A 25,488-nucleotide genomic window follows, 5' to 3' on the forward strand; every position below is an offset into this window, starting at 1 on the left:
GTTGTGCTGTGGGCTCATCTGGAAGTGCCACAGGCAGCTGGAACAGATGCCAAGTGCCTGTGCTGCAGCAGTGTGCTTTGGGAGTTACCCCCTGCAGTAGTTGGAAGGTATAGCCGTGCTCAGCACTGCTGATTGTTTCAGTGTGAAGAATTCCTCTTCTAGTTTAACTGGAAACAGGCAGGTGTTAAAAGGAGCAATGTCCCATCTCCTTTTCCCTTCTTAACCATAACCCCCAGAGCTTAGGCTGAATTAGCCTCCCTGGGAGCCAGGTTAAAATCTGAAAGTCAAGAGTGATGCCATGGAGGTTTTCTGGGCTTTTGATACTTCCTGTGTTGGATCCCCACCCAAGCAGGTAGAAAAATAGAAAGGTCAAAGTATTCGTGTACTTTGGAGGAAACCATGACCCTGACTGGCATTCTGCCCCATCCCTCTCCCATATAATTTGGAGTATCCCAGCCGCGAACACTGGACACTCTTGTGCAGCGTTGCACTGCAGTCAGCAGGTGGCACAGGAGGAGTATGGCTGGCAGGAAAAGCTCTTCCCTCCCAAACAGAGAGGAGATGCTTTCTCTCAGTTGCTATGAACTTCTTGAGAAGTGGTTGGTTAGTAATGAGGACACCTCAGATCCAGGCTTGCTTTCCATTATGAGCCATGACAATCTGGAAGGCAGCTAAAAGGGACCTCAGGAGTCCACTGTAGGCCTGGTGTCATTCTTCTTTAAGAACAGTGACCCAGCCTGGCCACAGATGTCACCCTCAAAGGGCTTGCCCAGGCTGAGAAGCACAGAGCACACAGGTTTTCCATCTGTTTTTAAGGACATGGGTTGTGATCTTGAGTTTGCTCTGCTGTTTTTCCATGTTAGAATGCATTTCATCCTTGCTTAGCTGACTCAAAACATCTGAGAGGTCTAAAGCCATTCCTTCCTACTTACCCAAAGTAATCTGCCTCGGATTTCCTTCTTGGGTTTGAGGTAGAGCTTATTGCTTGCCCTGCCAGTCTCTTGCTGCATTTCCTGTGCTTTCTCTGGATTTCTGTGCTGTGACAGTAATGCAATGACAGCTTTCCCTACGCTGTCCTCAGGTGCAGGGACATCCCTTTTCCATCCCTTTTCCTCCTAGGTTAGTTTCCCATGAGCCATTATCTGCCAGCTTTTTCAGCTCATTAGTCAGTCTGTGCAAGTCTCACTTTCTATTTTGCTGTTCTTCATTCTCCATTTCCCCAGCCGGTACAGCTGCATTCCAGGTGCCCTTTCATGGGTGGTGCCTGTTGCTTTTTGCCTCCTCCCAGGCATAAACCAAAGTATAATGTATTTGGCTAAATTGTCTCAAGCTCACCTCAGACTTGACTGAAGTTGTTGTACTCAGCAGCTCTTAGAAATTCAATCATAAATGAGATTTCCCAGCAAAATCCTGCTGACAGCCTCTCATGATTGTCTCACATCCTGGAGACATCATGCTTTGACTTCCATGTGGATTCTTTTCATTGCCAGGCCCATAGGAAATGCAGCATGAAAGACAGGTGAAGTGTGCTATTATTTGACATTCTTTCTTTGACTTAGGCCAAACCTTTTTAGAAATTCTGAATATGGGTGTTGATGCCCCATATTTTAGGTGCTGCTTTCCTGCAAGCTTCAAGAAAGTTGCATTGTTTTATAAATCGCATCATTGAATTCAAAATGGTTTTTTTTTTGTTTTTTTTGGGTTTTTTTTGTGGTTCTCTGTGATGCCTGGCTGCTTACCATGTGGGGTTTCTTGGGAAAGGACTCTACCAAATGGTTTGTAAGCTCTGATGGTGGGGCTTGTCTTCGTGGCCTGAATAAGTCTGATTACAGTTCTGGCATCACAGAGGGGTGCTTCACTGGTGGTTCATATTTTTCCTCTCTGGAATAAAAAGCCAGGGGTATAAAACCAAACTGCAGCAGGGATTTTCAGTGTGCCCTCAAGTGCAGTTCTGCTGCCATCAAATCTGCGCGTTCCATTCTGAATCTGTCCCCACAAGTTCCTCTTTGCAGGGTTCAGTGTGTGAGGGGGGTGTCACTGCTCACTGAGTCATGTGCTGCCTGGGTCTGGTGACAGGGGAAAGCAAGAAGTCCTTTCCCACACAGTCCTGTCAGCCAGCACCTGATGCCGTGGCTCCATCCTGAGGCCCGGGTCACATGCTAGAACCATGGCAGGGACACTGTTTTGCTTCCCCAAAGCGCTCCAAGGGACACAGCTGACCTTCACAAGGCTGTGCTGAAGCCTAGTGGCTCCCACCCTAGGGCTCAGCTCTGCTTTTGGCCTCTATTTATTTATTGAGGCTGGCAGGCACCCAAGTGCAACAGGGCACTGGGGCTGGAGCCTGGGATTTGGCAAGGAATGGGGACAGAGGAGCTGGGTTCTGGAAGAAGCACAGACCTAGAAATAGCCCGAGGGTGCTGTCTTGCTTGGCTTTGCTGCCAGGCACCGTTTGCCTTCCCTTTCCCCCTCAGTGCCCCTCTGTGCTGAGCAGATGATACAAACAGCTGAAGGCAGCTGTGAGCAGCTGTCCTGGAGGGAGCCTGGCGTCCTGCCCACCCAAACAGTCCCGGGATTTTGTTTACTGCGCTGGGATCAAGCCCATGTCGTGGGGCCAGAGCTTTGCCTTCAGCAGGGATTCAGAGCCATGTGCTCCAGCCTGGCTGTGCACTGCCTTCAGGGGCTGGAGGGCACAGGGAAAACAAATCCTAAGGCAGGAGATTGCATAGCCTCCCTACTAGGACTGGACCCCTAGGATCCCCTTCGTTCCTTTAATCTCTTGCAGAACATTTCCCTCATCCTTCTCCCGAGCTGTCCCTTGAGAGCTCTGCCTCTGGAGAGTTTCCAGAGGATCTGGTGGCTGTCATGCCCTCCCATCCTGGCCCGGGATGGGAGCTGAGGGCTGTCCCACACACAGCCCCGTTGTTGAGCTGGCAGACAGGAGCTGTTTGTACCCGGGCTGGCATACAAAGTGTTTGTTTTCCAGTGGCTGCAGGATAAGGATGACTCATTCCAGGCTTACCAAGTGTGCATTTAAGTGCAGTGGACGCTGGCAGTCAGGGAGAGACTTAGAATGTGAGTTTTTGGTCTTTCCTCATCTGTGGCAGCAAGTTTGGTACACTTTAAGAACACACACCCCAGGTTTTGTGCATGGGAAGGCTCCAGAGAGCTCGGCTGTGCTGCTCTGGAGCCACTGGTGCTGCTAGCTAGAAGATACTTACACTGCAGGATTTTAATTAGAGCTAGTTGATCGCCCAAGTAAATCATAATGTGATGCAGACTGGAAAGATCACCTAATTGCAGCCTTCAATCCCTGTGTTTACTTCAGGAATGGGGGAAGATCTCAGGCTGTCCAGAAGACAGGCTCAGAACAAAGCAGTCTCTGATTGTAGGTTTGCAGCCTCTGTCAAATGCAGTCAGCAGAGACCATGAAAATCCCTGGCTCTCTGTGCAACACCTCCCCTTTTCCTCACTAAAATTGTGTGCAGAGGTAGTGTGCATCATTTAATGCAGCAGCAGACATTCTAAGGGCTGGAGTCTGCTCTTGAACTCTCTCAGATCGAAAAGTAGTTGAGAATAGGCTACAAAAAGATGAAAATGAGACTCCTACAGTTTCTGCTATGGAGCTTCCCTCACCTCTGTGTGTTGGAGTGGCACTTAGGTGGGACAGGACTCTCAGGTGAGGGAAACATGCCATTGGTTTGCCCATTTTACATCTGCCCTCCCTAGTGCATGCAGTTCCCTTAGAAATAGGTGCAGGCTGAAACTCAAAGTCCCAAGTGGGGCAAATAAATGGAACAGGTGTCTCCCTCTGCCCCCTCCCTTTGGGAAGGTCTGGGCCAGGGGCTGCAGTGTCCATCCCTTGGGGTTGTAGACTGGAATCCTCCCCTTTTTAGGAGGCATGCAAGGCACACTCTGGGAGACAAAGTGCATGTTCACCGTGGATTCTGTTTGAATGAGAGGTTCTTTATGATGTCTGTCATGCCCAGGGTTACCAGGAGAGGTTTTCAAGGCTGGAGGGTCAAGTCTCTGCTCTGCAGTGTCAGACATTGATGGGGAAGTGTGTGACTGATAAAAAGCACCTGGCCTGCATGACTAACCTGACTCTGCTAGCCATGTGTGTCAGTAACCTTGCCCACTCCTTATTCTCTCCCTGAATAAAAGCAGAGACACCTTTTTATGGTGATTCAGGCTTTGTTGTCTGCTTGTTTGTAAGGCCAGGGCGAACACAATCCTGGTCTGCTTTTGCATTTCTCCAGGCTTCTTTTGCCAGGTTCTCCTTTGCTGGGAACAGCATAGGCTCATGTCAGGTGTGTTTTGGGTTCCTCCCTGGCTGCTTCCACACCTGTGTTTATCCCTTGGTGTGCAGAAGATGTTCCCAGTAGTCCAGGGCTGTTTGCAGCACTCAGCAGCAGCAGAACAAGTAAACCTGGTTCATCCTGGAGCTGCCTCAAGGGCTGTACAGAAAACTGAGGGCTTGGAAAACTGTGTCAGTCTCCGTGGGCAATGCTCAAGAGTATCAGATCAAGCACTTGAAAAGACAGCGTTCTTCCTGTTGCAATCTGCATTGCAGAAGCTAAAACCTGAATTAAAGTAGTAAAACTCTGACAGGGGGAGCTTCACTGATGAGATGGGCTTGGCCCTGCAAGCCAGGCCCTCAGCAAACCTGTGGAATCTTGCTCCAGTTGCCAGAGCCTTCCATCCACCCCAGTGCAGGACCTGCTACTTCCTTGCCTTCCTTTCCCAGCAAGGTCTCTGTTCCACAGCCACTGGTGACATCCTCCCATCCCAAAAAACCATTCCCTGGTTCAGCAGGGAGGGCTCCAGCACTGCTCTGTGCCAGTGCTGGGAAGGAGGTGTTTGAAATGAGGGATTCACCTGTGGAAAAGGAGGGAGCAACCTGGGTGGAGAGGAAAAGGTGGCCCGGAGCGACGCTGGGTCCCACAGCTTGGCACCCCTGAGTCACGGGGCTCTTGCTGCACAAGCAGATGAGTCAGGGGAGCAGCAGCCCCAGCCTGAAGCAGCTGAGGGGTGTGAGTGACTGCACTGCTGGTTTTGGTGCAGCTGAAGTTAGGAGGAATATGTTTTTGTGTGTGTGTGTGATTATAAAATGTGCCTATATCACAATTAGCACATGCAGGTGTGGGTGAGTGGCTTACAGTCCACTGTAAGGGATATGGTTATTTAGCTGGGGAGTGTCAAAAATATGAGGGTCCAGCCCAGATTTCAGAGGGAAAGCCACTCGTAACAGTTAAAAGTAATAATTTCCTCAGCAGCTAAATTAAGTGCTATTGCAGGCAAATGTCTCATTTCCTGGGATGTCGCTGCCCCAAATCTGGAAGTCAAGCAGAAAAGGCTGCTCTTACAAAAGCACCAACTTTACTCCCAGCCCTTTCCAAGGTCGCTGATGGACCCAGTAATTGCAGGATAGCTGTGCCCTATGGTGAACTGCTTTCCTGCCAGCAATCCATTTGCCTCTGTGGGAAGAAGAAATTGAAGCTTGAGACAGTGAAATGTGATCACTACCCACTTAGAAACCTTTCAGAAATGTCTCAACTCTCAGCTGAAATCAGGATCTTATAATTAGGTTAAATTATTATTATTATTATGTGTATTATTATGTTGTTTTATTAAGTAAGCATAGAGTACTAGAAACCCACAGTGTGTGTGAGTTCTCTGGCGACAAGGACATGTGTGAGCTGTGCAGGGAAAGCAGAAGGGCAAAGCCTCTGGAAAGCTTTTCCTTGTGTGTTACTGATGCAGTGAAACACTTGGGTGTTTCCCAAGAGCTGCTCCTCCAGGGCTGGGAGCGTGCCCTGCATGTGAGGCTTGTGCTGCTGTCCTTCTTGGCCCTTGCTGTGGAACTGCAGCCAGCAGAGGCTCAGTTTGTCAGCAAACTGGGAGTGGGAAGGATCTGCAGGTTCCCTGTCGTGTGTTTTATGTCGTGTGGGTGAGCTGGGCAGCCAGGTACCACAGATCCATAGAGGGAAGCAGACTGCAAATATCATGCAACAGCAGGAGATGAGTGGCCAAGCCTGCCAAAATTGGAGATGAGACAGAAATTGGTAGAGTGTTTATCAGGTGAAGCACTTTTCTAGTTAGAGCTGCATTTTCAGAGTTGAGGTGAAACGACTCTGGGTCCTGGAGAGGCTGTCTGGTGTCTCTGCATGCCCTGAGGTCACAGCTCCTGAGGAAGCAGTGCAGGGCTGGCTGTGAAGCAGTCAGACAGGGTGTGAACAGGTCTGTCAGCAGTGGCAGGTGATTAAGTAAGGGCAAGCACGATTCCTATCTCGAGTGTCAAAGTCCAGAGATCCAAGTGCCTGGGATGCACACTGAGACAAGGAGCAGCACCCCACCCTCCTGTGTGCTGTTCCAGCCCTGTTGTGGGCAGCATCAAACATCCACTGGAGAAATGCTGACAGTAACCCACAGGAGGAGGATTAAGGCTTTCTGGGATCTGCTCTGATTTGGCTGATACTGTGCTGTGGGATTTCCTAATGCCTTCCCCTACAAGCTTTTCCTGCTTTGCATAGACACCAAGGAGCTGAGCACCCGGTGTTGCACGAACTGGAGGAGCCACATCAGAACCTCAGTAAATCTGGCTTTTTATGCTTATTCAAGATATTCCCAGTGCATGGGACAGGAAAATTTCACAGTGTCCATGCTTTCCAGAACGGTTCTTGTCTGCCTCTTGTCTCAGTAACATCATCATGGTGCTGGAAAGGGAAGATGTGCCCCTGCTTGTTGCAGGGATCTGTAATTACAACACACAATCGTGCCTGGAGCCAGCAGTGTACCCACTGCATTCCCAGGCTGCACTCCAGAGGTGGAGCCACTCCTCACAGGAGTGTGTGCAGTGTATCATGGCTGCTGGGCACTTCCCTGGCTTCCAAAGGTAAAATGATTTGCCAAAATAAAGGAAATCATTCACAGTAAAAATCTAGAAAAGCTGTATGGAGAAACAATGTGATTCTATGCATCACATGGATAGGGTTTTATGGAAAAATAAACCAAAAAGCTGGGATAACCAAACCCAAAATTCTGCAGGAATCTTTGCTTGATCTATAAATATCTGTGCCAGGGTTCAGCTAAAATATTTTACAGTGGAAGGGGAGGTTTATGGTTTCAGAGAAAGAATTCCCACAGAAGAGTCTTTCTAAGGGGAGGGTTTTGTTGCTGTAGTTAGCCTTCAAAACCAGATTCTAATTATGTACTCTGGTTCTTGGTTTTTGGAGAAATGGTGATGAAATAGGGCTGAAAACACCACTCTGGAATGAGAATCTAAATGGAAGAAAGCTGCCAGAACAACCTTTTTTTTTCCCCTTTATAAAAAATAAATAAATTAACTGCATGGGTGGAACCACAAAAATTCTGGTTTTCCAAACAGCTGTGACACGTGACCTCAGACCCTTTCACAAGCAAAAAAATATCCAAAAGGGCACATAGTAACATAACACTGTTGCTGCAACCACAATTACAGGAAGAAGTATTTATAAGGGAAGACGCTTTGGTCCATCCTAGCAGGAAATCCACCTGATAGGCCACTTGCCCTCTTGCTGGGGAAGGCATTTCTTGGATCAGGCTGCAGCTGGGAGCTGCCAGGCTCGTGTTTTGGAGTGGGAGCTGCGGGAGCTGACTCGGGACACTGGTGCCGCTGCTGGCAGCGCTGTGTGGCAGGGCTTGCCTTCCTTCTGTGCCACAGGAAGGCTGTGGGGGACAGGGATTGGTGGCATCCCTGGCACAGGTGTCTTTCCCTCCTGTTGGCCTGGGGAATGTGAAATACAGAGCTGTGTTTTGTGTCAGGTACATGGAGGCAATGTATCTGTGATTGTGATATGTGTGGAAACCGACCATGAGACAGTTATAAAAACAATTTTAATAAATAACTGAGGGAGTAAAGCATGGAAGAAGGCCTTTGGACCTGTCCTGTGTTTGCAATTAATCTTTATAAGTCTTAACTTGATTTAGGACCATTCCAATTAAAGCTTTAAGGACGTTGCTGTTTGACAGGAACTTTCTGCTTCTAGCTAAAAAGAGTTTTGCAATAATAACCTTTTGAAGTGTAAGTTTAGAATATTGCTTGTAGTAAGGATCTTTGAAACTATAGCTTTAGAATATATAAAAAGGAAACATGCTTATCTCGACACCTTAACAAAATATTGAAAAGCAGCTTGAGAAAGAGAGATGAACATCAACTCAAGCATTGATAGTTTTGACCAAGGGAAGCTGGACATCACTGTTATGAGATTTATAGTCCTTGCAATTAAAAGGTGAACCCGCAGCTGGAATCTGGACCTCCCCAGCTGGGAGACTTCTTTCAGAAGCTGGACCCCACCATCTGGGGATACTCCTTTCTGGGATACATCCTGAGAAAAACTAAATCACAATAATGTATAGAATTGTGACGTAAAAATTGGGAACAGAAACTGCTGAGAAAGCTCACGAGTACCCCATAAATACCTGTGAGCCCCAACTATCGGTGTGCAGTTGGAGGGAAAACTTCCCCCGCTGCACCCAGTGCTGTATTGCTCATACTTTACCATATTAATTAATTAATTTATTGATAGCTGCTTGAATATTGACCTAGTCAAGCTTCTCATTTATAACAGGAAGTGGAGCAGAACATCCCACTGGCTTTTGAGAAAGCAGGCACATGGATGTGATGTTTCCAAGAGCGGTTTGACTGCGTTAGCGGCAGCTGAACTGCACTGCAGCGTGGCAGAACCGCTCCCAGCGATGCCAATTCAGTCTAGAGGCGCTTCACGCTCCCTTCACGCCTTCCCGCAATAACCTCGCCGTGGACCTCCTCCGCTTGTTTTCCAGAACGCCCTTCGTGCCATCCCCAGCGGGCACGAGGCTTCCGCCAGTGCCAGGAATCCTTGCGGGCAGCACCCACGCCCCGTTCCTTTGCGATAATACCCTGTCCCGACCCCAGGAGAGGAGAGCATCCCCCGGAAGAGCAGAGCATCCCGGGCGGAGCGGCGGCTCCTCCCGGCGCTGGCGGGCGGGGCCCGCGGCGATCCCGCCCCCGGAGCCGTTTCCCGGCGGAGCCCCGGCGCTCCCTGCTCGGCAGCGGCAGGAGCAGCAGCAGCCATGAAGTCGCTGTGTCTGGTCACCGTGGGGGTGCTGGCCATGACGCTGCTCATCGCCAGCATCTCCCTGCTGGTCGCGCACGTCTTCCAGACGGTGGTGAATCTGCAGGTGAAGCAGGTAAAGGCATTGCTCGGTGCTTGTTTAGCGGTTTATTCCGTCTGGAAATAGCCGAGGGAGGGAGGGAGGGAGAGGGCTGGCTGGCTCCTCGCAGCAGCGCTGCTCTGGGCTCTGAACCCCCCCTGCCCTGCGCCGCCCGGCTGGGCTGAGGCTCAGAATGGAGCTCAGGCTGCGCTGGTCCCTGGGCTGGGTAAAAATCGGGTGGGGATGGGTGAAAATGCCTCTTCTTGAGGCAGCGTGGCTGGCTGTGGGGCAGCAGCTGTAGCGAGCAGCTCTCTCCAGAGCAGCAGCACCTGAGGGGAGCAGGGGGCACCTAAAGGACCCCTTATTTTTGCTATCTCTATCATAAATTGCTTGCAGCTTTCATACTTGCTCTGCTGCTCCGTTTACTGGTGCCTCTGGAACAGGGCCGGAGGTGCTGTGGGCTGGAACACGCGGTGTCTGCCGGGTCCCCAGGCATTTCAGCAGGTTGTTCCACACTTGGGGACACCCACCCTGGGGATGCGGAGGCCTGCACTGCTCCTGCCCTGCCTAAGCTTCTGTTTCTCTCCCAGAGTGGCTCTGTGCATTTCTGCAGTGGCCCAGCTGTGTTAGGAAGTCTCTTGGAAATCCTTTGTAATGAGCAATTATTTATCTATCTGAGGAATATCATCTTAGTTCTTATTCTGACAGAGACGCCAGGAGTGCTAACCAGCGAAGGGATTTGACCAGTGCTGTTGTCTAATTGGTGACCAGATTATCTGTCATGTCCTAACCTACTGTTCTTTCCTCTGGGCTGTTGACAGGGAGCATTTCCTACCATGGAAACTGCATTGTCTCCAGTCGGTTTGGTTTAGCAAGCACAGCGTGGGGTTGGCAGTCAGCTTACAGCAGGTTGTGGACGCGCAGCTCCATCCCCCTGATCTTGGCTCTCCTTGGGAAGGAGTCTGCCCTCTCCTGCATCCCAGAAGTTCTGCTTCCAAGCGTTCTTCCTGCCGTTCCCAGAGCAGCGGGGTGGGAGCAGTGCTTTGGAGCAGGGCTGTCAGGAATTAGGGGTGATCCTCCTTACCGCATTATCTCCCGGAGCAACTTACGTAAGAGCCACTTGGCGTTTGCTCCGCGGGCCTTGCAGTAAGGCGGGCTAAAGTTTCCAGAGCTCGGGAAATCAGGCCTTTGCTGCCTGCTGCTCTGCAGCTCGTTGCTGGCACACATCTGGATGGCAGGGAACGAGCTGCCCGGCTCCCTGCCAGCTCCTTGTGCAGGAGTCACACCCGCCAGGCTGGGGAAGCGCAGCCCCACGGCAGGCTGCTCCAGTCACTCTGCTGAGCTGGCTGCTTTCCACCTTTGCTTTATCCCACGTGAGCTTCCCCTCGTTTGTGTGGAGTCGGGAAAGCTGCTGTCTCTTGTGTAACCGCGTGTGCGGCTTAGAAAATCTTGTGCAAATAGACAAATCTCAGTTTGCCCTTGGAATGGGGCAAGACCCGAGCTTTTGCAAGGAGCCCCTGTTCCTTTGAGGGCTTTCCAAGCGTCCTGGAGCGGGGCTGTCTTGGCAGTCTCAAGTGCAGCTGGAGTGGAAAGCCGTGTTTTGGAGCAGCTGAAGCACCTGTGTCTCCAAAGCCAGCACCTGTGAAAGGCTGAGGATGGCTCTGCTTTCCCTGGGGGTTGTGTGCAAGCAGCCTTTCCAGCCAAAGGATACAGAGAGGGTGTGGGAAGAGTGGGAATCCAGCCTGCTGTCAGACTTCACACCTCTTGAAATTCACTGAGCAGATGTGTTGTGACAAGAACACTGGCAGCACTCTTCCCAGAAGGCATTCAAGTCTCATCAACTTATTCTTTATCTGCTTTTTTTTTTTTTTAATTTCTGTGAACTAAACGTGCCATCCCAAGCAGAATTCCAAAACCTGTTTGTTATCAGGGCCTACCACCTGAAACTTTAGAGAGTAGTGGGAAAAAATCTGTAATGACCAAGGATGTCTTTTCCAGGAGAAAGGCATTCCAGCTGCCAGTGTTGTTGCTTTGTGCCCTCTGATGGGTAGATGCTGGTGTGTTTATTGTTATAGGAGTGCAGGTTGTGAGAACAACCTGATATTATATATGTATACACACAATCAATCTTGGAGCTATGCTCCTCATTTCAAACTTGGAAGTCAGTCAGTCCTATTGCCTGGGTGTTTCCTTCACAGCACATCCCTTAGGCTGGGAATTTTAGAAAACACTCTTCATACTCCTTGAAATTCCACTGGACTTGTCGCCAGGCATCTCTTGAGCTGAGTTGGCTGGAATGTTTCAGGCCCAAAAGGACAAGGAGGATGTTTTCTCCTTTGATTTAGCTGATGTACTGATCATTTTTTGCTGTTGTTTAATGCAAAACACTGGAGCTCTCAGGAGAGTTTAGTGTGAAGGCCTAGCTGAAGGATCCATTGGGATGCTCCTTTGGGGCAGGGCATTCCCAGGGTACAGGAGTGGAGAGGTCTGTTCATGCTGGTCTGAACACTTACCCCACCACCTTAGCAAGCTGCAGTTAAACTCTGTGACAGATGAACACATAAAAGTGCATCTTTGAATTAAAACGTTTAGGGGTTCCAGGAAATAAATTTTAAAAAGAAATTAAGTTTTCTCTGTAGGCTTCAGGAATGTTCAGTGCCATTTCCCACTCCCACCATCACCACCAGTAGCTGTTACATTTGGGAGTGAAAGCTCCCTGTTTATTTCCTGTGTGTAAAGCACAGTCAAGGCAAGGAAACAGCAGCAAATGAAAGAGCTGTGGGTTCAGGGCTGGCTGATAAATGCACTCAGCAGGAAGGATGCTTTGGAACACTGGAAATGAGCTTGGAAACACTGGACTCCGCTTGGAAAGAAGAAGCCCTGATGTCCTTGTAACATCCTGCGATAGACTGAAATATCCCTGGTAACATTTGGTGAAAATCAGAAGAAAAGAGCTTAGCATGTTTCATTATTTGACAGTTTTTGGGAGTCTCTCTGAATCCATCTCACAAGTTTGTGAATCTGCATTTGCTGTCACTGTGCAGAGCTATAAATAGACACTTAATTTCTGTGGGAGGTGCAAATTGTGCCACGCAATCCAAGAAATAAATCTGGAATTAATATGACCAGTGAATACTAGGGAATACAGAGATGAGTCTCCTTGGCATAAATGATAAAAAAACATGATTAAAGCATCAGGCTGTGTAAGAAATTGTATGTATGAGGTGCTGGTAGTTCCAGAGAAGAGCTCCAAGCTCCTCAAGCGTGTCTGAAACACATTAATTTTTGAGGTGTGCACAGAATAAAAGGGTTTTAATCCTACAGGGAAAGCAGGCTGCAAGTGCAAAGTGCCACCAGCTGGGCTGGCTCTCGCTGCCATTCAGCATTCCTGCTGCCATGCCCAGCTCCTGCCAATGAGTTTGTCTTTGGAACAGTCTCCTCTTTATCTCATCCTTCAAAATTCAAGTCTCCATGGAGAGAAAACGCCTCCTTAAGTGGGAAGGCCAAGAATGAGTCCTGAGGCAAGTGTGGCTGATAAGACCCCGTGAACACTGACCACGAGCTGGCAGCTGTCCAGCCTGCCCTGCTTCTGAGCTTCCATTCACAATATTCCACTTGTTTTCTCCGAAGAATGAAAAGAGTGAGTGTTGATGAGACCCATTTAATTGCAAATCATTCCCCTCCTCCCTTTTTTCCACCTACAGGTGATGTGGTTTTCAAAGATAGACTTTTCTTTGTGTTTATTCCTGAACATTCACTCTGTAAGCCAGATTTCTCTGTGTGACCACTGCAGCAGTTCCAGAGTCGTAGCTGCATGAAAAGCCTTGGTTTTGGTGGTGGGGATGCTTTATAGTGGGGTGAATTTTATCCAAAACAGGACAGTAATAAAGTTGAGATCTCTGTTGCAGAGCTCTACATGACAGGTGTGGTTGTGACTTTCCATAGAAGGTGTATATACTGATAAGGGGTATCACTGAGGTAAGGGAATTAGTTTCATTTCCTAAGTGCTTCTGTTATAAATAATGGTTTATTGCTTGGTTACAAAATAGACTGACACACCTTGGGTCTGGAGATGCAGGTGCTGTCATTGCTGTAGGAAAGAAATTAAAGACAGAGGGAGAACAAATCTTTCTCCTGTTCAAAGACCTTGGAAAGGCACAAATCCTAGAGTGATCCTGTGTGAAAGCAATTTGTCATTCACAGTTTTTCTCACAGGCCACTGATAACCAAAGTCTAATTGCTTGGGAGACAGAATCTCACAGCTATGTTGGAATCTGACTTTCTTGGGCAAAGAAATCATCAAGGCCAGGACTCTTCTGGGCTCCCAGCATCGAGCTGTACTTTTATCTGTAATGTTGGCACCTTTTGTGGTGTCTTGCACCAGGTGGAGGTTTTTACTGATGCAGGAAAGGAAACAGGATTGCTGAGTAGCAGCTGATCAACCTCCCTTCTGAAAAATGCCAGGCACCATTGTCTGTGGGGAGGAGTGCAACTACAAAGCCAGCAGTGCTGCCTATGGCCAGGAGAGCAGGTGCCTGGGTTGGCTGGTGTTCAGTGAGCTGCCCCAAAGCAAAGCAGATCTGGAACTGGGGTCTCTCTTGAGTCTTACTGCCTGTGCTTGCTCCCAGGGCATGGAATTCCTCTCTGTCCTCTTCCTCTCAGTGCCATGATAGCGTCAGCAGCTGATGTGCCTTTCTCTTGTTTCAGGGAACAGTCTTGAGGAATGGCACAGAAACCTTTGAGGCCTGGGAGGACCCTCCCCCCCCAGTCTACATGCAGTTCTACTTCTTCAATGTGACAAATCCTTTGGAAGTGCTCCAAGGCGCCACTCCTCTCGTAGAGGAAATAGGACCATACACCTACAGGTAGGACCTCTCAGGAGTTCCACACTCCACAAAAACTGCTGTGGGACGAATCCAGAAGGCTTGGGATCCCGTTGTGGGAGAAAACCTAGGTGTTAATGTGTGAGGGGAGGTTTATCCAGGGGAGGAGCATGGTCACTGCCCACACAGACAGCACTGACACTTGCAGGCCAGTGACTTCTGTCAGATTTTGGGCCCAGTTTTGCTGGTGTGCTGCTGTTCTTCACTGCTGAGCACAGAGGAAGTTGATGCATCCTGGCCTGCTGTCTTGTGGGCTGGGGATGTTTGGGAGGCTGGGGAGAGAGGAGTGTTGCACAAAAGTGTGACTCATGCTCGCTCAGGAATTGGTTCCTAGCTGGAGTTGCACCATCCACATGGGTAAAATGAGGCCAGAAAAACACTTAGAGTGGTACTAAAAGGGTCTTCCTGAGCCAGCCCTCACTGAAAAACCTGCTTAGCTTTTAAACCCATCTCTCATTTTTACTGATGGTTTTACTAAGGCCGTGTGCAGTGTTAAATATTGTCCAGCTCCTGTGTGGCACGGAGGGATTTGAAAGTCCCCTTACAAAAGAGTTTTCCTTCAGAGCTGTGTTGTGCTCAGCTGCCTGCAGCTGTGTCAGCCAGGAGCAGGCCTGTGGCAGGAAGGGCTGTGGTCCTGGAGTCCTGGTGTGATGAGGAATTCATCACCACAGCAAGAAGGTGGATTCCTGACTGTGAGCCCACTTCTGGTCACGCAGGCACATCCAGGCCAGGCACGGGCTCAGTGCCAGAAGGAGCTGTCTTTACCTAAGCTGCAAAATTATCAGAATCTCTTGTATTTGAAAAAGTGCTGGAATGAAAGCAGAAGCCTTTGTGGGAGCCTCGATTTCTACATTATCTCTTGCTTTTCAGCTTCCTTCTTCCCACATCTCAGCTTCCCTTCTCCTCCCTCCAACAATCCCTTCCCCTGTCTCCTCTGCATTCTAGTCCTGTGTCTGTTTAGTCCTGGCAAACTCCATGTGGTGCTTTGGCAAAATCCCTGCTCTTACAGGAGCCAGAAGAGCTGGAGAAAAGATGATCCACAAGCTCCCCAGTTGCCAAGCTTTCCTTCAGGTGTGTGTAGCATAACACTGGGCATTAGTCAGCAATGTTCTCACCCAGTGTGTTCAGTGTCAGGAAGATGAACAGGACCAGCTCCAGGGTTCACAGAGCTGCACACAGGGCACCACATTCAGTCCTCTTTGCCAGCTTCCTCTTTCCCTTTCCTTAGCTCCGAGTCTCTCCTGGGTGTTCCACGCAGCCTTGGGAAGCTGCACCTTGCCCATGGAGGAGCTCAGCAGGGTGGATGGGGTTGGTGCTGTCGTGGCTGGGCTGGTCCCTGCCCCAGGGGAGGCCCAGCCTGAGCTGCTGGTTTTCTGGGAGAGCCTTTCCCTGCATCCCACGCCGAGGGATGCCTGCGAGCGGGTCCCCGACGCCGGCCCTCCCTGCCGTGTTCTTGGTGGGGACAGGGAGGGGAAGGAAAGAGGCTGCACATTCCAGCTGCTTCTGCCTGGTTTGCTTGGCCTCATTCTGGTGTGTCTGGAGAGGATTCCCCTGTGCTCTGCTCTTCCTCCATAGGGGAAGAAGGAAAAGTTAGGAAGTGGAGAGCTCTCTTGCAGCAGGTTCCATAAGCCTGGCCTGGCTGTGGTGAGTGGGTGGGAGGAGAGGAGGTGTGTGGGAGCACAGGGAGGGGTGTTCCAGCCACACTGCACGCTCCAGCCAGGGAAGAAACCTCCAGCTGGTTCCACAGGCCCTGCATGGCAAAGCACTGAAGGCTCGTTTGGCCTTAGCACGTGGCCTTAGAACTCCTGAAATGCACTCACGTCAAGTGCACGGCTCCGTGTTTTTATAAAACAGGGGAAAGGCTGGGAGTGAACTGGGCTGAACAAGCAGAGGGAAAAAATAATCCAGTCAGTGACAGGGAGGGCTCCAGGGAGTCTCATCCTGCAGCTCAGACTTTTCACCAGCACACATTGTAAAGCACTTGAGGCAGATTCTGTAACAAAAACATAGTAGTGCCCGTGCTTTTAAATCCTGGAAGTTGAGCTGGCACCATGTAAAATAAATAATTACAAAGTTCAAGCTGCCTATCTGCCCAAGCCTGCTGAGTCCCAAAGAACACTGGAATATTGTCTGGTCTTGCACACATGTACAACTTTTTAACTTTAACATCTTAGAGCCTTAGTAACCTCCTACTGATATCCCTCATCAGGGAGTATTATTTTCCTCTCCAGAGCTGGAGAGGTGTCTCAGGTTACTCCTGGCCTATTTTAGGGAGGCATTTCACAGCTGTCCATTTCCATTCCCCTCAGTTCCACCCCTGGGGTATAAAATAGATTGCTGTCCAAGAGGCTCTTGCCAAGTCAAGCTGGAAGTGTTGCCAGACCAAGATGTTCCTGAGTGGCAGGGATGCTGGGGAGTGGTAGAGACACGGAGGGTAAGAAAATGGGAAGTGGCTGGTTTCTAATAGCAGTAGTTTCACAGGCCTTTCCAGTTTGCTTGAGCTGTGAAAGCTGAGCCAGAGCAATGCAGCCTGTTGTGAAGCTGCACTGATGGCTCCAGTGCAGCCAGGACACAATCTCGACCCAAACTGAATGCAGAAGATCAGACACAACATCTGGCAGAACAATTCTCCCTCACATCTTGAGACTCGACGTTTGCCCAGGCAAATGTGAAAGTCAGCAGGCTCCTGAGTCACTGCAGGCTGAGGAAACAGGAGGAGTTTCACTCCTGCGTGTGCCAGGCGTGAGCAGCCCGCTGCCATTTCCCTTTTGGGATTTGCTGGAGCCACGTGTGTGTCAGCCTGCTCTGCACAGCTGCACAGTCCTGGTTGGTCAGGTGCTAATGGCAATGGGAATTCCCTTGTGCTCCTGACGTGTCAGGGTAATTAGGATCTGACTTTCTTGTCAGGCAAGCCGGTAGCATTTGATGTTCCCTGCTAATTGGACCGGTCTGTCAGCAATCCTGAGTTTTATCCTGCTGTCTGAGTGCTTAGACAGGAACAGCAGCAACCTCCCAGGCCATGGGTAGCGAGCAGGAAAAATTCAGTCGAATTTCTGTCGTGCCCAGGATTCCTGCTGGAGAATTACAGGAGAAGAACTAAAATGAGGCTTTTTCTGTGGTTGTGCCACATGTAAGCCCTGGTGCTCTGAGCCAGCAGGAGGATTCTGGTGGGTTCTTAGGTCAGGTCCCTGACACACATGCAGCCTGCATCTTTCTGGGAGTGGATTCTGCCTGCAGCAGAGGCAAAAGCTTCCTTTTCAAACTGGACTTCAGGGCAATCTCATATACAGTGTCTCTAAATCCTTCTGAGCCATCTGAAATTGTTGTCCTTCCTTTGAGGTTTTTAAAGATGAGGAAAAAAATGAGGTGCAATTAGCACGCAGGGTGGCATTTTTGGAGACGCCCTGTGAGGTCTGACTCAGCACACTCAGACACAGCAGGGGGTTTGTGTCAGTGGGGGAATCTGCTTCCAAAGAACTGAAAATGCCACCTTTTATGTGCTTAAAGCAGTAGAGTTAATTGTGATTAGTGCTGTGTCTACTTGTTTAACTCAATTAGAGAACATACTCTTGTCTTTCAGGGAATACAGGCCAAGAGTGCACGTCCAGTTTTTGGACAACGGAACCAAAGTGTCTGCTCTAAACCCAAAGACTTACGTATTTGAACCTGAGAAGTCAGTGGGAGACCCTGAAGTGGACCTGATCAGGACAGTAAATATCCCTGCAGTGGTGAGTTCTCTTTCATTCCTGCTGGGAATTCATCCTGACACACTTCAGAAGGAGCAGGGTGTTGCTTCATCCTCACTCTCCCTTTGTGGTGGATGAATGTGATGGAAGAAGAAGAGAGGCAGCTCGTGTCCTGGGCAGATGCTGGTCTCACTTTGGGGCTCGACTGTTGTGGGGGGTTTATTTTATTCCTCCCCCTCCTCACACCTCTGCAGTGCCTTCCCCTGGTGCTAGGAGATCACACATTCTCCAGGGACAAGGGGAAATTCAGTCTTGCTGGGATTCCATGAGTCAGTGAAACCAGGGAATCAGTGATGTCAAATGCCTAGGAGGACGTCTGGCTTCTGCATGAGGGAGTTGGGAATGCTTGGGGTTATTTTGTCAAAATGGAGAAGCTGCCTCCCAGTCTGCTTCTCAAACCAGAAACAAACTACAGTAGAGCAGTTCCAGGCAGAGCTGAGTGAAATTAAAATAAAAAATGTACCCTCAGACTGTGCTAGGTGACATAGAGTCTCATAGTGATCACAGGCAGGCCATTATTTTGGTCTTATACAGGGATAGCATGGGAACAAGCAGATCCCAAGCTGTCACAGCTTCCAGAGGCAGTCAGGCTGCACTCAAATACTTGGGGGTATGATTCAGCCTTTACTCTCCATCCTGGTTTAGTTTCACTTGCAGGGTACTTTCATTTCAGCTTTTTCCCCAGCACTTCCAAAAATTCCTGATGTTACAAATGAGTCCAGAAATGCCCTGTATATAGCAGTAGACAGGAATCAGCTTCCTGAAAGTTGCAGACAATACAGACCCTGTGTTTTCAATTGCTCCCAGGCATCTCGTGGTGGTAAGGATTATCTCTCCTTCAGATTTTTGGCTGTGATGTACTGTAAGAGGCAACACAAGAAGAACCACGTGTTGGTTAGGCCAAAGAAACGCCCTCCTTTTGTTATGACCTCTGTTGTCAGCCGGGAAGGAAATAAATGTTAGAATTTTGGGGAAATCAACGTGCAGCGGGGGAAAGCATCTTTGCCCAGCAAATCTGACCATTGCTCCCTCATTGCAATGCCCTGGCAGACTGCCATGGAGTGGACCAGGGCAAGCCCTCTGCAGTTTGCCACGGAGGTGCTGCTGCTGTTGTACCAGGAGTCGCTGTTCACCGTGCGCAGCGTGCACGAGCTGCTCTGGGGCTACAAGGACAGGCTGCTGGCCACCATCCACGTCCTGCACCCCGAGATTGACCCCATCTTCGGGCTCTTCAGCAAGGTAACTGCTGGCCCTGCCTGCTGCTGCTGGCCCTGTGGGATGAGGGATGCATAGAGCTTTCCAAGGACAGCATCCTCCAATTTCGCCTGTGCTCGCTTGAATGGCGTGGGCTTTGTGGAGCCAGTTGTGCAAACTGCTGGAAAAATGTCCTGATTTCCCTAGTAACTGACTGAAATTGGATGTTAATTCTGTGCTGGAGCCATTCCTGGCTTGCACAGTGTTTCTGGTCATTGCATGTCGTTTTGGTCTGGGGGGAAATCATTGCTTCGTGGGGATGTTTGCAGTGCTGAGGTCATTTCGGTGGGGTATTTTCTTCCTGAGGGCTCTTTATTCAGGGGGCAGCTCTCAAAGGGAGAAAAGGCTCATCTGGTGTTTTATTTCCTGCTTTTGGAAAGTGTAAGGATCTTCCCGTGTCACTTCCACCTCATTCCTGTCCAGGGTGGAGTTCAATAAACTGCACAGCTCTCAGGGGCAGTCCATCACTCCTGGGGTGGATTTGGAGTGGTGACAACTTCAAGTCCTGCCACCCCCTTGCAGTGGCACAGAATGAGTGGAGCCACTGAAAGCTCCTGCCTCTGTTTGCAGATGAATGGAACTGATGATGGAGAATATGTTTTCCTGAGTGGGGAAACGAACTACCTGAACTTCTCCAGGATTGTGGAGTGGAAAGGAAAAGAGTAAGTTTTTCAGTGTACTGTTGCCTCTGTCACAGTCTGCCCTTTGCTTGCCTGGTGCCAGTTTAAGGAGGATGCAAGTGCAACTTTAAACCCATTTCAATGCCTTTTGTTGTTAGCAGAGCTGAGGCAGGAGGAATTGGCTCTGTACAGGTCTGATTCCCATTTGCCTAGGCCAGGAGCTGGCATGGCCTGACTGCTTGCTGCCCAGACATCTTTTAGCCCTTGCTCTCTTTGCTTCCCTTTCCTCAGGTCCTTGAGCTGGTGGACAACAGAGGCATGTAACATGATCAATGGCACAGATGGGACGTCCTTTCACCCGCTGATCAGCAAAGATGAGAACATTTACATCTTTTCTTCAGATTTCTGCAGGTAAGGAGAAGACAGTGGCACTCAGGCTTTAAAGCAGAGCGTTTACATCCATTCCTCTCGAGGTGGCATGTTAGGCTGGTGCTTCTCCTGTGATTTTGTTTAACATTCACAGTGTTCTGCATTTATTAGTGGTGGGAACATGAGAGCTACAAAACCCCTCCCAGTCTGCAGTTAAGGATGTGTTACTTGAAAATGGAAATTTGTGAGGTGAGAATTTGGAAGAAAACTGCAAGAATAGACTGGACTGCAAGGCTAGTATTGAGGGGAATGGAAGGATTTAGATGAGCTTTCCTTAAGCTTCTTTCCTCCAAAGTCTTCCTCTGTGCTGTGCTTTTTCAGAGAACCCAGGTTGCTCTCTTCAGAGATTCATGACTTTACATGATGCTGTTTGAAATGTGCCAAGGAAATCTTGGCCTTTCCTTCCTTATGTAACACCTTGCCTCCCCTCTTGCTGATTTCCCGGCGCATGAAGAACAAAACCAGCCTGGAATTATTTAAATCGATACAGACATGTGTTAGGCTGAATTCAGATTGTTCTGCCTTCCACGACCGCCTTCCTTTCCTGGTCCCTCCCAGCAGAGGTAGCAGCACTCACGTGGGGTCCATCTGTTCCTTGCAGCAGCAGGACGACGTGATGTGGTGGGACTGCAACCCGGGACATCAGCAGGGGGACACGTGGGGCTGGGCTCAGTGCTGCTGCAGCCTGACACGCCTGGCCCTGCTCTGCTTCCCCCTAGGTCCCTGTTCCTGGTGTACGACAGCTCGGGAGCCGTGGCCGGGGTGCCCACGTTCCGCTTCGTGCCCTCCTCCATGGTGTTTGCCAACACCTCGGTGAACCCGGCCAACGCCGGCTTCTGCGTGCCCGCCGGCAACTGCCCCGGCACCGGCGTGCTCAACGTCAGCGTCTGCAAGCAGGGTGGGTTCAGTGTGCCCGTCCCACTGGCCTGTGGAGCTCCACAGGGGGCCCTTCCCCTCTCAGAGCTCTGGGCTCCTCCAAGGCTTCCCCTTGCTCGGCCTTTTGTTGTGGCGCTGACTCGGTGTTCTCGCCTTCCAGGTGCTCCAATCTTTCTGTCGGCTCCACATTTTTACCAGGCAGATCCGAAGTTTGTAGAGGACATAGAGGGCATGCATCCCAGGAAAGAATACCATGAGACGTTTCTGGACATCAATCCCGTAAGTGCAGCCTTTTTTCAAGGGTTCTGTAGGTGAGTGGATCCAAGCACATGGGTTTAGGTCACCTCCTTGTGTGGTGGGTGTTGGTGTAGTCCCGTTGACCTCAAGGAATCTGTAGTAGTTCTATGATGCTGGATGGAATGGGAGATCCCTCTGGGCACTTTGGGTCAGCTGTCCTGTCCCTGTCCCCTCCCAGTGTCTCACACACCCCACCCACCCACTCACTGGCAGGGCAGTGTGAGAAACAGAAAAGGCCTGGAGCTGGAACATCCCTGTGTTACCCACGCTGTTTTCATCACAGCTCCAAAACACAGCCTGATGCCAGCGGCTGTGGAGAAAATCAATTCTCTCCCAGCTAAAACCAGTACAGCAGTGATCTCTACGCCCCCACAGACAAATGTGGGTCAAGGAAAAGAGCACAGTCACCACCTGCCTGGTTTACAGAAACAGTGCTCTGACTCACCAGGCTCTTATGTGCAGCTAAAGCAGGAGGAAATTCCACAGCTGCTCTCCTGAGGTCCAGTGCAGATCCTGCTCTGTGTGTGTGTTCCAGGCTCTTCCTGCGTTCTCACAGCTCTCATTCTTTCACTTTCTCTGGTTTTTTTTTTAACACTGATCTCTTTTATTCCCCAGCTGACAGGGCTCGTCTTGCAGGCAGCCAAGCGGATGCAGGTCAACGTTCACGTCCGAAAATTACCTGAGTTTTTGTGAGTGTTCTCTGCTGCTGGGTGCAGTCTCATATCTAAGCTGATGTTCAGCATGATTTTTTCTGCAGTGTTCTGATGGAATATGGGGTGGAGAGAGCAAGTGTGAGAGAGAGAAGTCCAGTCAAATCTCAGTTCCAAGGGGCACTATGCTCCCCTCTCACAGGGGAAGCAGATTCTGTAGTTGCACCTGCAGAGTAAAGAATGCTGTATGGCAGCTACTCCTCCTGATGTTTACTGGCACAGCGTGGCTGTAATAACTACAACACAAGTATTTTATCTGCCCAGTCCCCTTGGGAGACTCAGGGGTGTTCTTCAGGCTTGTTTCCCAGTGCCCAGGAGCTGTCACTGTAACACAGCTCCTGCCTGAGCTGGGATTCCACATGTGCCAACTCTTGGGGGATTTTTGCTGCTGTGCTCATGTCGCTTGGACAATAGTTCCTGTGTTTTACAAGCAGGAGTAACCTTCAACATCAGCTTAGCTCAAGTCCTGCTGCCTGGCACAAATCTGTCACTGAGTTACTAATGAGCCCTGGATGGATCCCTGTCTTTCCCTGCCCACCAAGTCCCAAAACACAAAGTCCCTGCTCCCAAACCAGAATTTATCCATCCGTGAGATCAAAACTGTCCTACTCCAGCAGGGAGGTGAAAATCCACAGCAAAGAGGAACAGCCCAGAGGTTTTTTAGGGACACTTTCCATGTTCACTGTTCTTGTATAATCTGTCCTCACAACCCTCAGGTGGAAAAGTTCCAAACCCTTAATTTATTTGTTTTTCATGCAGTGAAACCGGCAACATCCGAACGCTGATTTTCCCAGTGATGTATATAAATGAGGTAAATAGTTTTGCCATGTCTTTGCAGCACTGTGGCATGTTAATGCTTGCAGAAATACCCTCTGAGCCAGCCAGAAAAGAAAACGCTGATTTTCTTGTTGTTTGTACAGCCATAGGTAGGAAGCTGTTGCTGTTTCTCAGCTAACACCCTCCTGCTGCTTGTTGTAGTGTTAATTCCAGCCAAACACTCTCAGTCAGACAATCCTTTTAAACTCAGAGGAGTTGGCCATGAGGAAAAGGGGTGCTCAGACAGAGGCAGTACTTGAGAAGATCACACCTTTGCCTGAGTCATCTGCTGTGAATATTCCTGAGCTGTACTCGGATCACCGAATCAATTGGTGTCAGTCCATTCCTAAACCAAAAGTTAAAACTCCCTTTTTTCCTTTGAAATACAGACTAGGTGATCCCTCTGCCCCCTGGAAGAATTTTAGGGGGGATGTTTGTCAGGAAGCAGTGGTGGAGAGTTGTGGGGGTGTTGTTTCCCTGCCCTTCACCAAAGTGATCTTGGAGAAAGCACAGAAATAAATGAACTTTTTTTTTTTTAATTTCCTTTTCATTTCTTTCCGCTCCAGAGTGTTCTGATTGATGAAGCATCTGCCAGCAAACTCAGGCACGTCCTGCTGGAAGCCAGTGTTGTGACTGGGATCCCCTTTGTAATCATGGCTCTGGGGATTGTGTTTGGGATTGTTTTCATTGTGCTGGCCTGCAGGTCCCAGAGGATAACTGAAGAGGTAAGCAGCACTTGGATTTGACTTTGCTTGCTGTCCATCTGCCTGCATTTGATTTTTCTTTTTTTTTTTTTTTTTTTTTTTTTTTTTTTTTTTTTTTGTGGTTGATTTTACCTTTTGGTGTCTTTCTGCACGTGTTTTTATACTGTTTTTGTTGGGAATGACCTTTCTAGGGAGGGGAAGTTTTAATAGACTCAGAATAAACGCGCCAAAGCAAAGGAGCGGAGTTAATCCGAGGAGCCTGGTAAGGCAGGTCCTGTCTCTGTGCCCAGTTCCCTTGCCAACAGTAGTGAAACAAATCAGCCTGTCTAGAGGACCCTGAAGGATAAGATGCAAAAACTCCACCATTCCTGAGGACAGATTTAGTTGGTGTCAGTGTTCTCAGCAGAAGAACTGCGTTGTGCCAGTGGGTGATTTTCCGGAATCACCATGCGAATTTGTGGCCAAAGAACAGATGAATTGCACAGACAGCAGCAGCAGGGAGTATTCTCCAGTATTGTCTGTTCACAAGACAGCCTGTAAATCTCTTTATGAGCACTTCTGTCCCAAGATGACACGCTGGCATTAAGGTGCCTGTCAGGGTGAAAGCTGCTGCCAACGTTTCACCATAGCAGGGTTCAGATGGCACCAAGTGTGGAGCCTTTGGTTAGAGGAATAGCCTGGGTTCTCTAGGAGGCTGTTTTCATAGTTACTGTGGCCTCGTGTGTTTGTTGTTCCCTAAATGCTGTCTTACAACTCCCCTCTGTGCCTGGGGAACCCCTCTGGATCAGTGGGATCCACTGCCATGCCCTCCCCATGGGACTGCACTTCAGTTTCCTGTGCAGGACAGGCTGGTCCTTTTCCCTTTCCTTTCCTTCTGAGCCTGCCTGTGTTGCCAGCAGCTCAGCCAGGGCGTCAGTCTGTCCCACTGCCCAAGGCCTGTCCTGGGAATTCCTGCCCCACCCTCCATGCACAGCTTCAAACCAGCTCTCTTGGACGTGCTGGAACACTGCAGGGGTCAAAGTGACAAAGGGACACCTGCATTCTGTGCTTTTCCTGCTTTGCTTTTTGTTGCTTTTCCTGCAAGCAGAGGTAATCCCACAGCCTGCAGCTCTTCTGGCGCTCCCTGGCCGGTTCTGGCCTTCCCTCCCGTGTCAGGGGCTGCAGCAGGGCCCTGCCCAAGCTGCCACCCCCCCTCTGGTGCTTCCTTAGGCTCTGTTAGAGGGAATTCTCCTTAGAAGTAGGAGCTTTTCCTTTCCCTGCTTGGAGTCTGGGCCATTTCCCATGGTGCAAGGTCTCTCATGGCTACATTTCACTTGCTGTGGTTTTGTTCTTGCAGAGCACGGAAGAAGAGAGGTCCCCACTCATCAGGACGTCCTAGTAGGTTTCATTCCCCCTGTGAGCTTGGAGAGCAAACCATTAGAGCTGACCTAACACCGACTGTCCCCTGTGGAGCCACGCTCGTGTCCAGCCGGGACAGAGGTGGAAGGGATCTGCGCTGTCAGCCGGGGAGGAGACTTTTCTCTCAGCAGCTTTCAAACTCCATTTGCAAACCGCTCCTGCTTTTCTCAGCCCTGCCCTCCGGCGGCCACGGAGGCTCAGCACCGCCGTTCCCTGCGGGAGTGACGCGGGTGGCATCGCTGACAGCCCTCCGGGAAGGCAGCGGGCTCCTGGGCAGCCCTGGGACAGCTCCTGTGGGCTGGGCGCAGCGCCCTCCGTTTGTCACTGGTGTCCAGGGACACGCGGGCTGTGGGCTGGGCGCAGCGCCCTCCGTTTGTCACTGGTGTCCTTGCTGCTGTCGCAGCACAGCGTGCGGACCGAGCCAGCGGCTGGAAGCGGCAGCCCACCTCGGTGTTGCCACCCTGCTTGCTGGCCAGGCTTCTGTCCCTCGGGTGTGGGCTTTGTTGTGCGGCCTCAGGCACCACAGCTCAGCTGCTCCTGGGCTGCAGGGGACGCAGCGCCTGGGTGGGCTCGTGGGGGTTTGC

General features: G+C 50.1%; 1 protein-coding gene across 2 annotated transcripts; it reads left to right on the plus strand.

The window, feature by feature from the left end:
• The first annotated feature begins 9,049 nt into the window (after positions 1-9,049).
• SCARB2 (scavenger receptor class B member 2) lies at positions 9,050-25,187 on the plus strand. 2 transcript variants are annotated; one of them, XM_041427411.1, is made up of 13 exons: positions 9,055-9,207; positions 13,879-14,036; positions 17,635-17,782; positions 18,851-19,039; positions 19,625-19,716; positions 19,966-20,085; positions 20,823-21,001; positions 21,140-21,258; positions 21,892-21,965; positions 22,746-22,797; positions 23,369-23,527; positions 23,698-23,768; positions 24,843-25,187. In XM_041427411.1, exons 1-12 carry the CDS (start codon positions 9,091-9,093, stop codon positions 23,725-23,727), a joined length of 1,437 nt encoding a protein of 478 aa, XP_041283345.1. In that variant the 5' UTR covers positions 9,055-9,090; the 3' UTR covers positions 23,728-23,768; positions 24,843-25,187. The 2 variants fall into 2 exon arrangements, with proteins under 2 accessions (XP_041283344.1, XP_041283345.1); XM_041427410.1 differs by lacking the exon at positions 23,698-23,768 and having other exon boundaries at positions 9,050-9,207.
• Positions 25,188-25,488: the final 301 nt, after the last annotated feature.

The sequence above is a fragment of the Onychostruthus taczanowskii genome, unplaced genomic scaffold (assembly GCF_017590055.1).
Source record: "Onychostruthus taczanowskii isolate IOZ18803 unplaced genomic scaffold, ASM1759005v1 scaffold114, whole genome shotgun sequence".
NCBI lineage: Eukaryota > Metazoa > Chordata > Aves > Passeriformes > Passeridae > Onychostruthus > Onychostruthus taczanowskii.